Source organism: Hippocampus bargibanti, linkage group LG11 (assembly GCF_051943395.1).
Source record: "Hippocampus bargibanti isolate YZ-2025 linkage group LG11, ASM5194339v1, whole genome shotgun sequence".
In the NCBI taxonomy this organism is placed as follows: Eukaryota; Metazoa; Chordata; class Actinopteri; order Syngnathiformes; family Syngnathidae; genus Hippocampus; species Hippocampus bargibanti.
In genome coordinates this window covers 17645373-17660568 of record NC_142744.1, presented here as the reverse complement: position 1 = coordinate 17660568, position 15196 = coordinate 17645373, and the positions used below count along the sequence as shown (strand labels likewise).

The following is a 15196-nucleotide window of genomic DNA, read 5'->3' as shown; positions in this document are numbered from 1 at the left end:
TGTTGTGTTATCATGCTCATCTTACAATACTTCTTTTTATATTGTTCTTGTAACCCTGCAAGGTGACTTTTTGTGACGTGTCGACAACATTCAAATGCATTATTTTAAAACTGTATTTTCACTCATAATCAAAGAAGTAAAGGAAGTCACAATGTGTAAAAACCTTCAGAGTGCTCTGGTTGTTGTCCAGAATCTCGTGGGTCCCAGTGATGGTGGTTTCTTTTTCCGTCAGGCGGGCCTCATGGACTTTCACAACATCTTCGACCTGGAGAAGACTCTCAAGCAAGGACTTCAGCGCTGACACTCTGTTGGCAATCACATAACAAATCGATTTAAACAGCACTGAAGAGAATGCGTAGCATGTTACCCTTTGTTCTATTTCTTTTTCAAGACTGAAAGTGTACCTCTGGATGTAAGCTGAGTAGAGACCTTGCAGACCCCCCAGTTTCTGGCTGATGATTTCCAGCTTCTGAGCGCTGGGAACTTTGCTTGCTCTGAGTCGGGAGGGATCCCTTCCAGCTGTTTTAGAATCTTCTCTCTGAGCCGCAGGTATTCGTCATGAATGTAGTCTAGATCTTGGTGCACCATCTGCAAATCAACGTCGTAGGGCACATGAAATCTAGCATTGTCATTTTCAAACCACAACCTCAAAACTCAGAGGCAGAAATTCGAAGTTCTTTGCTATCACTCTGCTCCATCACTTTCAAGTGCTTGCCATTTACCTACAAAGTGATGGGTGCCATCCATACCTGCAGTTTTTCTATGTGCACCAAGCACTCTTGCAGGCTGTTTTCCCCCGAGCAAATGTGTAGATGGCCAGTGAGTCCGGTTTCGGCCAGTTCCAGCCTCCTCCTGAGCTCCTGGAGACTATTGAGCAGTGAGATGCTCAGGGCCTGGATTTTTGGAGGCGCAGGTTTGCTTGTCTCCTGTTTGGTATCCTCCTCTTCAAATACAAAAGAAGAAAAATAAAACTTGATATTTACAATCAAATCGGGCATTTGCTCCTTGATAGCGAAGCAGACAACTCACTGTAGCCGGTCAACTGGATAACCAGAGTATCATAATGGTTCTGGGCTTTATCAAAGTGGCCCTGGATGGTGACTTTATCCTCTTCCCCGAAAAGGTCACAACCTTGACTGTTACGCAGAAACTCTTGGTAGTGGGTCTCCAGTCTTTTGATAATGCTACGGTACTCCTCAGGTCGCATTTTTGATATCTGCCAGACAAACAACGACAGGAGGTGAGCTAAATCGGCCTAATTGTTCGAGTGGTGTCAAGGTTGTAACACGTTACCATTGAGAATGTGAGAGAGTTGATGTAGTTGATGTCCTTGAGGCAGTACTGCCATGAAATGAGGCTCTTGATGTTAATGTACAGTTGATTCCAGATAGCCAGGATGGCCTCATAATATTGCTCATTCCTGGGGAAAACAACCACATACGAAGCACAGGTACAAACACCACGACTACAATATCAAAGCAATAAATATGCGCTTGCTGAAGCTAGAGTCAAACTAGAGTTTTCTTGGCAATGAATGTTGTACCCATTTTGCCCCGTGTTGACCACTGCTGGCTCCAGAAATGGATGTCAATGTGCATTTGTTAGATATTGCTCCTACTTGTTGGCCAAGCCGATGCTGAGGGGATTCGGCGGTGGGATCAGCAGACACACAGAGGGAATCAACATGTCCAGACCTCCTGGGCCAGTCACGAGCCACTTGCTGCGCTGTGTGTTGTCTTTCAGGATGCCTTCATTCCCTTTGAGGATCCCTTTCTAAAAAAAAAAAAAAAAAATATATATATATATATATTAATATATATATATATATATATATATAAATATATATAAATATAATATATATATATATATAAAAATAAAAATAAATACAAAAACAACAAGACTGCAAATTAAATCCTAATGAGAGCTCAACAAATTGCAATTTATTTTGTCATTTTACTGTCATACGACGTGTGTGTTTTTTTTTGTCACTTTCAGTTATTGTGCGTCGTGTGGAACGGCTATGGATTGTTTTTCAGCATTTTTGGCCACAACGTTCATCAAGGTAGAGACTTTGCTGAGCGGTTGTGCCTTTTCTGCAGCACGAATATACCAGTGCTGTTTTTGATTTGGGAGGAATGTCGATCCCATTTGACTGTCATCGCTGGACAGCTCTTGGGCAATTGTGCCTTTTCTGTGCCTGTCATGAGCAGCATTTTCACAGCCCCGCTTTGTTCAGCGGAAAGGTTGGTGCTGTTGAACATTCTGCGGCTGGATGGATGCATGGCTTGAGGAGCCCGTGATAAGAAGAAAGGAGCGTTTGCGTAAGGCGCCGATGCGTATGTGGAATTGTCGCGGCTAGGAATTCAAGTGGATTTCTGTGGGACAGGAGATGTGAGACCATCTCTCTTCGTCAAAGGATGCTGCAGCTTTGTGATTGCTTTGTGTTAGCTTGTAACAGACGTTCACATTTCACCATGACGTCCCTGATCCACTGGAAAAAGGCGCTTTGATCCTCTCTTCTTTCATCAAAGAGGCTGCAGAAAGTCCTTAAGAGTGAATAACTGTCTGTGTCTTTTGTGTTGTGTCACATTATTTGTTGTTTTTTTGTTATTTTTTGTTTTTATTTTAAGATGGTACCGCGAGAGTGGCTGCTTTTACAGCAGCTCCTTTATTTTGTTTTTCTACTTCTTCCTTTCCTTTCCTCTTACTTCCATCACTTTCCATCACTCAAAATTTGCTAATTGTGTTGGATAGAATCACATATAAGGTGATCAGAGTCTGTGTTGAACAGCCCCTAAAGTTACCAAATACTGTATGTTGAAATTTCCTTTGAAAACTCACCTGGTCTTGCTTGAAGTCACACAATGCCTGGACCATGATGGGGTTGTTGGTTGCTGTCGGTTCTTCTGGGTTGCGCGGTTTCAGCCTCACAATAGTCTTGGACTTGTTGACCAGGCTTTGAACCTGTCTCTTATTCTCCATGATTCGTTCCTTCTCTTTCTAAAGACAGGGAGGAGTGTGTTCAGTGCACCCCATTCCAAAAAAAAAACAACAACAACAACAAAAAAGACAAACCAAAGAAGCAGATATTCCAAATCAATTAATCTTGAGATGAAATATGTCCCAAAGGCAATTTGTATGTGCGCATTCGTACCTCCAAGAGTTTCAGGAGCTCGACAAGGTTTTCCAGTGGGGTGTTCTTGTTGCATGTGAACTTGGTCTGGATGTTCTCGCGGTCCTTTTTCAACTTCTCGTAGGTCTCATTCGCCTCTTTGAAAAACTAGGCGGGAGATGAAAAAACACGTATATAGCAACGACCGTCATTTTTGACCGTACACAATGAAGCGACTCAGGTAATATGTTACTTGGCTGTAGGCTGCATTCTCCTTCAAATGTATATGAATACACTTTGTAATCTGGAGAAGCCAGCTCCACTGGGTCTGCAAGGTATCCATGTAGGCCTGAGGGCAGATACATACAGAAACCATCTATCAACAGGATCCAGCATGGACTACACTGACAACAGATAAAATTTGAACTTTAACGCATTTTTCGTACCCACGATGACATAAGAGATGTCAATATCAGCCATTTGCGCTGTCATATTGTTTATTTTGCAGTGTTTCACTGACCCACACGTGAGAGAAAGTACAGAGGGATCTGGAAGTCTGGAAAAACTCACTTCAATCTTATCTGAGGCTGGATGGTTGTTGCTCAGGAGGCCGTCTGCTTTCACCTTGAGCTTGTTCAGCTCCTTCTCTTTCTCCTCCAGATCTTTCATCAGCCTCTGTGTGAAGAAGAGGGCACATATGAAATGTCCCAACGGTCCACCAAGTAGTGAAAGTGGCAAGAGAGCTAAACTTACAGAGTAGCTCTCTTGCTTCTTGGGGATGTACTGCTCGATGTTTTTGTCTCCCCAGTCAAAGACCAGTTCCTCCTCCTCCTTTTCGTTCACCCACATGATTGCGTGAGAGATTTCCTCAATGATACTTTGCAGCTCGCGTAACTGATTCACTCGATTGTGTGACATTTTCTGCAATTAAACGTGAATCAATTCAATCAATTGCCAAAAACGACTGAACACTTTTGCTTAAAAATATTCTTTTTTCTACCTGCAGACTGTCCCATTCTTGTTCCATGATGTAAAGGTTGGACTTGTCACCCCGCATGCCCTACAGACAAACGCACACACACACACACACACACACACACGCACGCACACACACACACACAAACGCACACACGCACACACACACATAGACACACATTTTTAATTTATTGTGACAAATGGCTTCAGTAAAGAGGTCGGAACTTCAAAGGACACATAAACAAAAGGTCACTGAAGAGTGAAGCTGACTAAGGCTACGTACCAGTTCGTCCCGGGCACGATCTACTTCCTGACTCCTTTGAATAGTACTGTGGAATTTGTTGTGGCTCATGATTTGTTTTTCGATAGTGGCGGAGTCTTCCCCCCAAGGAGCCGTCTGGATCATGCGCTGCGAGTTTAAGAATAATGTTAATTAATTTGTGTGTGTATAATAATAACAATAATAATAGTACATTATATTTATAAGCGGCTTTCAAAACTCTCAAGTGTGTGTGTGTGTGTGTATATATAATTATATATGTATATATTATATATATATATATTATAATATATATATATATATATATTTATATATATATATATATATGTTCAGATGACGGCTGAAGAAACCTTCTCATCGATGGAACACTCCTGTACGACTGAGTGCTTACACATATATATATATATATATATATATATATATCCCTTTTGTCCTCTAGGTGGCACTCTATGACCAACCCATCGAACTCCCAGTTGCAAGCAGGAAACTATTCCAACTATGCCTCTCTTTGTTCAGCTCTGGTCTTTTGATAAGAACAACCTCTGCTTGTCCCTGCACTTTACTCCGACTTTTTTTCCACTCTCTTTTTTCTTTTGAGTCTTTGTTCGCACGCCACTCCCTTCTTCCTTGCTTACTGGGCTGAAGCCACACATGACAGCCTCTTTCACCAGCATAACTGAAACATCTTAGTAAAGAGTAGTCAGATCAAATCAGGTGTTATTTTAGTGTCAGCAAACAGCATTCTGGGTTGAAGTTTTGAAGAGGGCAGGAGGGCGTTTTCCCATAAGCATGTTGACCTGCCCTGTTCTGATAACATCTGTCTGATAAGTGCCATAATTCACACTCAGTTACTGTTCTTTTTCGGCCTTCCCTTCGCATACACGTCGCTTCGTTCCCTTCAAACTCATCTGCCATATTCCCCTGCCCACATCGTTGTTGCACTCCTCGGCCTCATTCATGACGGATCAGGTTTTGGCAGTGTATCAAGATGGTTTCAGTTACCAACAGGTCAGTGGGAGTGATCGGGAGAGTGTGTACCCTCCTCCTCCGCCGCCTAGACTCATACATGCAATTATCCACACAGCCTGTGCAACTTGGAATATGTCTTACGTGTTGCAACAACGGCAGGTTCAAAGTTGTGCAGCGGTTTGAACATCTCTGATGCATGGAAAGGCCCCACTGACGCTCACAAAAAAACTAAATTAAACTAAAATAAAAAAAGCAATCATGTGTAATCATGGCAAAATAATCACAGCAAGTCACAAATAGAAGTAACAATGTAACAATATCATGGTGCATAGTTTATTGTCCTTTTTTTGTAATTGCTTTTATTTTTGCTTTGTTTTTTCTGCTCTCTGCGGCCAGGTTGGCATTGCAAATGAAGACCTGTCCAATTTGGATCAACAAACGGAAAATACATCACATAAAATTAAAATAATATTTTTTTAAATGCTACCACAAGCTAGGTACTCATGGATATTTCTTGTCAAAGAGCTGATTGGTAGTAGTTGATCAATTTTTTTGTGTTCATACTGGTCTGTCTACTTATGAATTCATGTATGTCTATTTTTTGGTGTTGACAGCCATTTTGTTTTTGCGGAAATAATTCCCTACTGTTGTACAATAGAAATGTAAAAATAAGTTAGCATTTAATGGCAAAATTGTTGTATGTATTTACACATATTTTACTAGTGTAGCAATTTTACATTTGATAAACTTTAAAAAACTCTTAGCACACTATGTAGTTGTAGTAGTATTGAGTAGTGTGTGCATGTGTATGATGCACTGTTGCCGTGGATTTGTGTGGGGGCATGTATGCACATTACAGCTTAAATTCTACTTCTAAATTTGAATTATCATCTTTTGGGACACTATATTCTTCATTCAACGTGACAATCTAGAACAAGCTGATGGTATTTAGCAATTTTCAAAGGTCTGCCATTGTTTTGCTATGTGGTGACCCAATGCTGCTACCTGCTGGCCATGTTTTTTGTTGTTGTTTTTTACTTTCTCAGAATCAAACTAGTTGGTCAACACTTTTTTTCAGTCCATTCTCATAAAAATTTAGTTGGGAATAGCGGTTCATCATGAGGATTTCTTTTGATATAACAAAGGCGTTCAGAGAGTTAACACTTTGCTTCCTTACATTTGCATTCCAAACACCAATTGATGTCCTGAATGTCCTACCTTCTGCTGACTAATCCAGGCCATTGCGTCTTTAAAGAGCCTCCCTCCTTCGGATCTTTCAGCAGCTGGTCATGTTTCTATGAAAGTCATGGTCCCCAATAGTAGCTGTTGGAACGCCATACATATGCTCCAATTGGTTTACACTACAAGTTTAAAAAAAAGGAATGACATACTTAGTCCGACCAAGAATTGTTGAAAATCTTCATTGCACGTAGAAGGCGCACCTCCTTTTTTTACCTTGCAAAGACATCGTTGGGTATGCGCAATTACTGCAGCTCCATTCCATACGTCCTCAACATCTTCTATGGTTCGGACGCAATCAATAGCATCTTCTCGGCCTCCACCGGTCGACAACCCTGGAAGGACTTCCATAAATATTCTTTTTTCGCCTTGCACGACTGTTCCCGCATTCACCCCCATGTAAAGGTTGGACTTTCACCCCCATTTTATCCCTGTAAAGTGCAATCACCAACTGACCACTAATCTACTTATGCACCTTTCTAGCTATTGAGGCACACATATCAAGACAGAGTACACACACATTAGCAGGATCATCTTTGCTCTGTTGCAAATACTCATGAAACATGGCTTTGAACTGCATTACTTAACTAAATGTCTTCCAAAGTGAAGCGAAAAGGATAAATATTCCCATCTTGACAGACAGATCTAATTAAAATTTCTACCTGCTCTCAAGTTGTGAGGTTATTGAGCATATGATTTATTTATCGATAGTGGGATAATATCCCCCCAAGAACTCTGAATAATGCTGAGATTTAAGAATACATTTCATTTATATGCGCCTGTTAAAATAACAATAATAATGTCACGATTTTTTTAGGCTTTCAAAACTCTAAGTTTGTGGAAAAAAAACTGTCAGTGGACCACCACATATAACAAAAGACCTTTATCTCCATTTCACACAAGCTTTTAATGGGCCCGTGTTACTATAAATCACTGGCTTATAAATATGAAGAAAGGAAATCCATTTGTCGTGAATAGATCCATTTTGGGACCAGATCAGGAAAATGGAGTAATGTACGGGACATTACTCCAAGCTTCATATATATATATATATATATATGATATATATATATATATATATATATATATATATATATATATATATATATATATATATATATATATATATATATATATATATATATATATATATATCACACAGTAAAGTCTCGTTATATCGATATCGGATATATCGATAGTCCCGGTTATATTGATACTATTTCTATGCACGCACGGGGAAAATTACATGCAAACAGGGTCGGATATATCGATAGTCCCTGTTATATCGATATTTTTCGGACTCCCTTGACTATCGATATAACGAGACTTTACTGTATATATATATATATATATATATTACACACACACACACACATACATACATACATACATGCATACATACATACACACATCGATGAGAAGGTTTCTTCAGCCGTCATCTGTACAAAAGTGAAGGTTTCGGACGTCCGAAACCTTCACTTTTGTACAGATGACGGCTGAAGAAACCTTCTCATCGATGGACCACTCCTGTACGACTGAGAGCTTACACAGACGTACATACACACATTATATATATATATATATATATATATATATATATATATATATATATATACACACAGTAAAGTCTCGTTATATCGATATCGGATATATCGATAGTCCCGGTTATATTGATACTATTTCTATGCACGCACGGAAAATTACATGCAAACAGTCGGATATATCGATAGTCCCTGTTATATCGATATTTTTCGGACTCCCTTGACTATCGATATAACGAGACTTTACTGTATATATATATATATATATATATATATTAACACACACACACACATACATACATACATACATGCATACATACATACACACATAATATATATATATATATATATATATATATATAATATATATATATATATATTATATGAAGCTTCAATTCCAACCTGCGACAATTACCGTATTTTCCGGTGTATAAGGCGCACCCCCAATGAAATGTTCAAACTTTTTCCATATATGAGGCGCAACGGACTATAAGGCACACCGTCAATGAATGAAAAAAAGTATTTCAAATGTCATGTAATGTAGGGAAAGAGATGCCTATTTCACGGTAAGATCAGAGCATTGTCATCAAATGGTGAGTATAGTTTTTGCTTTTTTGAATGTTGCTGTGCCGATGACCATTTTGTGTTTGGGAGCCTTTTACTGAGCGAGTTGCTTGTTCTGTAGCCACAAAGGGACATAAGTCTTCTTGTGCCGGTCCCAAGCCCGGATAAATACAGAGGGTTGTGTCAGGAAGGGCATCCGACGTAAAAGCTTGGCCAAAACAAACATGTGGATCAAACTCCAATTTGGATCAACAAACGGAAAATACATCACATAAAATTAAAATAATATTTTTTTAAATGCTACCACAAGCTAGGTACTCATGGATATTTCTTGTCAAAGAGCTGATTGGTAGTAGTTGATCAATTTTTTTGTGTTCATACTGGTCTGTCTACTTATGAATTCATGTATGTCTATTTTTTGGTGTTGACAGCCATTTTGTTTGCGGTAATAATTCCTACTGTTGTACAATAGAAATGTAAAAATAAGTTAGCATTTAATGGCAAAATTGTTGTATGTATTTACACATATTTACTAGTGTAGCAATTTTACATTTGATAAACTTTAAAAACTCTTAGCACACTATGTAGTTGTAGTAGTATTGAGTAGTGTGTGCATGTGTATGATGCACTGTGCCGTGGATTTGTGTGGGGGCATGTATGCACATTACATCTTAAAATCTACTTCTAAATTTGAATTATCATCTTTTGGGACACTATATTCTTCATTCAACGTGACAATCTAGAACAAGCTGATGGTATTTAGCAATTTTCAAAGGTCTGCCATTGTTTTGCTATGTGGTGACCCAATGCTGCTACCTGCTGGCCATGTTTTTTGTTGTTGTTTTTTACTTTCTCAGAATCAAACTAGTTGGTCAACACTTTTTTTCAGTCCATTCTCATAAAACATTTAGTTGGGAATAGCGGTTCATCATGAGGATTTCTTTTGATATAACAAAGGCGTTCAGAGAGTTAACACTTTGCTTCCTTACATTTGCATTCCAAACACCAATTGATGTCCTGAATGTCCTACCTTCTGCTGACTAATCCAGGCCATTGCGTCTTTAAAGAGCCTCCCTCCTTCGGCAGCGCCCAGACTGCTGGTCATGTTTCGTTTGATAGTCATGGTGCCCAATAGTTGCTGTTGGACACCGCCATACATATGCTCCAATTGGTTTACACTACAAGTTTAAAAAAAAGGAATGACATGCTTAGTCCGACCAAGAATGTGAAAATTCTTCATTGCACGTAGAAGGCGGAAGCTTTTTTTTTACCTTGCAAAGACATCGTTGGGTATGCGCATTTGCTGCAGGTCCATTCCATACGTCCTCAACATCTCCATATGGTCGGACGCCATCATTAGCATCTTCTCGGCCTCCGCCGGTGGTCCACCCTGGCAGGACAGCCACGATAAATATACGCAAGTCGCCTTGTACGCTTTTCCCGCAATCACCCCCACCAGATTGGTATGTCAACAGCCATTTTATCCCTGTATGTAGTGCAATCACCAACTGACCACTAATCTACTTTGTGCTCCTTTCTAGCTATTGAGGCGCCCATATCAAGAAGAGTACTCACACTTTGCAGGATCATCTTTGCTCTTTGCAGATACTCATGACTCATGGCTTTGAGCTGCATTACTTTCTCTTGAATGTCTTCCACACTGTGACGCAAGAAAGCAATAAATATTCCCATCTTGACAGACAGCTTTAATTAAAATTTCTACTGCTCTCAAGTTGTGAGGTTATTGAGCATGTCATTTATATAATAATAATAATAATAATAATAATAATAATAATAATAATAATAATAATAATAATAATAATAATAATACATTTCATTTATAAGCGCCTTTTCAAACTGTCAAGGACACTGTCACGAGTTTCTCACATTATTGAGCAGTGACTGTTTTTACATCAGGAAAAAAAACTGTCAGTGGACCACCACACAAAACAAAAGACCTTTATCTCCATTTCACACAAGCTTTTAATGGGCCCGTGTTACTATAAATCACTGGCTTATAAATATGAATAAAGGAAATCCATTTGTCGTGAATAGATCCATTTTGGGTCCAGATCAGGAAAATGGAGTAATGTACGGGACATTACTCCAAGCTTCATATATATATATATATATATATATATATATATATATATATATATATATATATATATATATATATATATATATATATATATATATATATATATATATATATATATATATATATATATATATATACAGTAAAGTCTCGTTATATCGATATCGGATATATCGATAGTCCCGGTTATATCGATACTATTTCTATGCACGCACGGGGAAAATTACATGCAAACAGGGTCGGATATATCGATAGTCCCTGTTATATCGATATTTTTCGGACTCCCTTGAATATCGATATAACGAGACTTTACTGTATATATATATATATATATATATATACACATATACATATACACACACACATACATACATACATACATACATACATACATACATCACATACATACATACATACATACATACATATATATATATATATATATATATATATATATATATATATATATATATATATATATATATATATATATATATGAAGCTTCAATTCCAACCTGCGACAATTACCGTATTTTCCGGTGTATAAGGCGCACCCCCAATGAAATGTTCAAACTTTTTCCATATATGAGGCGCAACGGACTATAAGGCACACCGTCAATGAATGAAAAAAAGTATTTCAAATGTCATGTAATGTAGGGAAAGAGATGCCTATTTCACGGTAAGATCAGAGCATTGTCATCAAATGGTGAGTATAGTTTTTGCTTTTTTGAATGTTGCTGTGCCGATGACCATTTTGTGTTTGGGAGCCTTTTACTGAGCGAGTTGCTTGTTCTGTAGCCACAAAGGGACATACGTCTTCTTGTGCCGGTCCCAAGCCCGGATAAATACAGAGGGTTGTGTCAGGAAGGGCATCCGACGTAAAAGCTTGGCCAAAACAAACATGTGGATCAAACCTCTAAAGATGGAGGACACTGATTTGCTGTGGCGACCCCTTGAAGGGAAAAGCCAAAAGGAAAAGAAGATATATATATATATATATATATATATATATATATATATATATATATATATATATATATATATATATATATATATATATATATATATATATTAAAGTCTCGTTATATCGATATTCAAGGGAGTCCGAAAAAATATCAATATAACCGGGACTATCGATATATCCGACCCTGTTTGCATGTAATTTTCTCAGTGCGTGCATAGAAATAGTATCGATATAACCGGGACTATCGATATATCCGATATCGATATAATGAGACTTTACTGTATAATCATTTGGAGTGGTCAATCTGCCTGCCATGCATGTTTTTGGAGTGTGGGAGGAAACCGGAGGACCCGGAGAAAACCCACGCGGGTCCGGGGAGAACATGCAAACTCCACACAGGGATATATATATATCCCTCTCCAAAAATAGTATTAGTGTATAAACGTGTATAGTATTATTAACTATACAAAAAAATGGCCTTGTGTAAATTTTACCCTTCAACAACCAAGTACAGAAATTCGCCCTCTGTTTCATTAAACTCCATAGTAACTGTAGAAAACATCTGGCACATCTGGCACATTCGTGTTTTTAGAAGTTGTCAGATCTTCATAAAGCCGTATGATTTATTGTGTTTAATGCACTGAGAACATAGACATGTCTGGTTCTACGACTATCCACATAAAACACCGATATTCAGTTGATGAATGAATTTTTTTCTTTAACATTCTAGTTTAGATTTTAACTTCTGTAACTGAAAACCTTGCTTCGTATATGCGTACTGAGCAAACGGTTCTGCTGGTTCCATGGTTATCAAAAGTCTCAAAATAATGACGGTGGTTTTATCTTTTTTACTATTTAAATAAAAATATACGAATATAATTGACTAAAGTGTTCATATTCTGAAAGAAGACTTTGTTCATAGAACAAGAATGTAGTATCTATCGGCCGCCGTTTGCAAACGTCCAAAGGTCTGCGTGAGATCACCCAAGAGGGGAATTAGGGAGGGGCGTTCTAAGCATTTCCTCTGTTATGGTCAGAACCTTATGCAAGAAGATTCTATGGAATCAAAGTTACCGCAAGCGTCATTACGATACTTATTTTTTTAACATGCTAATTGGGCACAGCTTTCACAAGTACCTTGCCATTTTTATTTCTTTGCTTATTTTTATTAGTGTGACTAGTTTCGCTCTGAGTTGTAATTGTAAATGCCTTATATTATTGTAAAACAATTACACATCCAAATGTGCTTTGGAACGATGATGATTGCTTCAGTTTGAACGAATGCAACAGGTGATTTTGTCGGAACTTACCTTATGACACCCGCACCGCCGCCGCCGCCAGCAGCTCCCATGCTAACTTGCATTTTGCGTCCGCCGGTGCCTCCTCCGCCGTGCACGGAGGACCTGGAGTAGGTAGTCTTGTACGTGTAGCCGCCGTCCGCCATTTGGTAGTCCCCACCTTGGAAACCGTTCCCAGACACGAAAACGTCGTTCCTAGTGTAGCTTGACGACGACAAGTCCGGTCGGGAATTACTTCGCTGGCCCATCGACGCCAGCCTGGACGTGGAGCCGCCGAACATGCTCATCTTGGCACCGGGAGGGGGTGATTTATTTGTTTTTGTGTGTTTTGGGTGGGGGCAGGGGTTGGGGGAGACAATCAGCCAGAAAGGTTTTGTTGATTTTGGGGACAGACCGTGCGCACTTTTGCCCCTCGGTGACAGTCTCTTGGTGCGCTGGGTTTGGTCTGCTGTGAAGAGGCGGAAGCTGAGCGCTTTTGGCTCGCAAAGAAACCACACCTTTGACTGTGCATACGCGCGTGCGTGTTTGCGAAACACTCCCCACTTGCGCTCTCGCTGACAGGAATGAGGACTGAACGCATTCACTGACAATGACATTCTCCTGGTTGGCTCATTTCCCCCTCAAGACGTTGTCAAATTAGGGACTTGCCAGTGCGAGTTGCGTTTTTCATGCGCCAAATTTACATTTTATTAAGTTAACAAGGTGGTATCACTGTTTTTTTTTCAAGCATAGGTGGCAAATGAATTTAACACTTCCTTTAGAATGAACGGTGGTGTTTTAAATAACAAAGAAATTGGAAAATAATTATATAACCATAGAATAGGAAATTGGCCTGTGACTCTGAAAGTCTTAGTTTATACAAACAGATATTTCCTGTGTGGGAACTTTTCTGCTGACACCAATTAAAAGAAGCAGCAGTCGTAGTGGGGGTAGAAAAATAAACCAGTTGCAAAAAGAACGTGTCGTTCCTGGTTTAACATTCACGAGGTGACCAGGAGTTCCATTTGAGAAAGTGGAGTGTGTTGAAAAGCCAGTGACACTTGCAAGCAGCCCTTCCCTTACGACAAAGCTGCACGCTCTCACGCTGCCTAATTGCGCCGTTTGCATGCGGCCACATGTACTGTAGGTAGGCGTGTCGACTACAGTGAGAGGCTGTGAGGAGTTCCAAGGGTGGGTCCGAATGCAGGCAACAAACGTCTCGAGAAAGTAACCAATAGCACCACACGCGTGTGTTAATGTGAGCCCGGATGCATAGTGTGAGAGGCCGGCTGGGGTGCAATATTCAGTATTAGCTCACACACAACTAAAATGTCCCCACAAAGCATTATGAAATGCCACCATATTTTAGTAGTGGATGAGTGAAAAAAGTCATTACTGTGTGTGTGTGTGTGTGTGTGTGTGTGCGTGTGCGTGTGTGTGTGCGTGTGCGTGTGCGTGTGTGTGTGTGTGCGTGTGTATGCGTGCGTGCGTGTGTGTATGCGTGCGTGCGTGTGTGCGTGTGTGTGTTCGTGTGTGTGTTCGTGTATGCGTGCGTGCATGTGTGCGAGCGTGTGCGTGTGTGTGTATGTGTGCGTGCGTGCGTGTGTGTGCGTGTGCGTGTACGCGCGCGTGCATGTGTGCGAGCATGTGCACGTGTGCGAGCATGTGTATGTGTGCGTGCGTGCGTGTGTGTGTGTGCGCGCGCGTGTGCGCGTGTGCGTGTGCGTGCGTGCGCGCGTGTGTGTGTGCGTGAGTGTGTGTGTTTCTGGAAGGCGCGGGGAGATCATGAGCGAGTCAACTTTATTACACAAAAGAGCTCAATGTGTTTGACATCTAAGACAACGTTTAAATACATTAACAAACAAAGTTAAAAGCAAATAAAAGCACTTTGCTAAAATTACTAACTCAGGTAGTGTGACACCGTGTGTCAGTTGTGTGTCTGGGAAGAAACAAAAAGCACTGTGAGAGGATTCCCTTGCATTCCGTGCATTTCAGTAGCATCCGTAACACTGAATATGAAGGGGGGAAATCTATGGTGTCTTGAGAGTGCTTGAATTAGTCATGTTCGAGTGAAAAAATTCCCACATGTTCCAGAAACATGTTCAAATACCGATTTGGTCGAAAACCGAAACAACATGTTCCATTATAGTAATTAATGTAAAAAATGTAATCTGTTCC

General features: G+C 39.7%; 1 protein-coding gene across 2 annotated transcripts in view; it reads right to left on the bottom strand.

Annotated features, from left to right (window-relative positions):
- dspa (desmoplakin a) overlaps positions 1–13491 on the bottom strand; it is a 31799-nt gene extending 18308 nt beyond the window's left edge. For both annotated transcript variants that reach the window (XM_089009133.1, XM_089009134.1), the window contains exons 1-15: positions 13052–13491; positions 10256–10340; positions 9952–10070; positions 9711–9858; positions 4371–4496; positions 4113–4172; positions 3866–4033; positions 3683–3787; positions 3366–3461; positions 3155–3280; positions 2842–3000; positions 1619–1773; positions 1294–1420; positions 1030–1216; positions 750–943 (exon numbers count right to left, since the gene is read on the bottom strand). In XM_089009133.1, the coding sequence (XP_088865259.1) occupies positions 750–943; positions 1030–1216; positions 1294–1420; positions 1619–1773; positions 2842–3000; positions 3155–3280; positions 3366–3461; positions 3683–3787; positions 3866–4033; positions 4113–4172; positions 4371–4496; positions 9711–9858; positions 9952–10070; positions 10256–10340; positions 13052–13326 (2130 nt within the window). In that variant the 5' untranslated portion in view covers positions 13327–13491. The remainder of the gene's footprint in view (positions 1–749; positions 944–1029; positions 1217–1293; positions 1421–1618; positions 1774–2841; positions 3001–3154; positions 3281–3365; positions 3462–3682; positions 3788–3865; positions 4034–4112; positions 4173–4370; positions 4497–9710; positions 9859–9951; positions 10071–10255; positions 10341–13051) is intronic.
- Positions 13492–15196: the final 1705 nt, after the last annotated feature.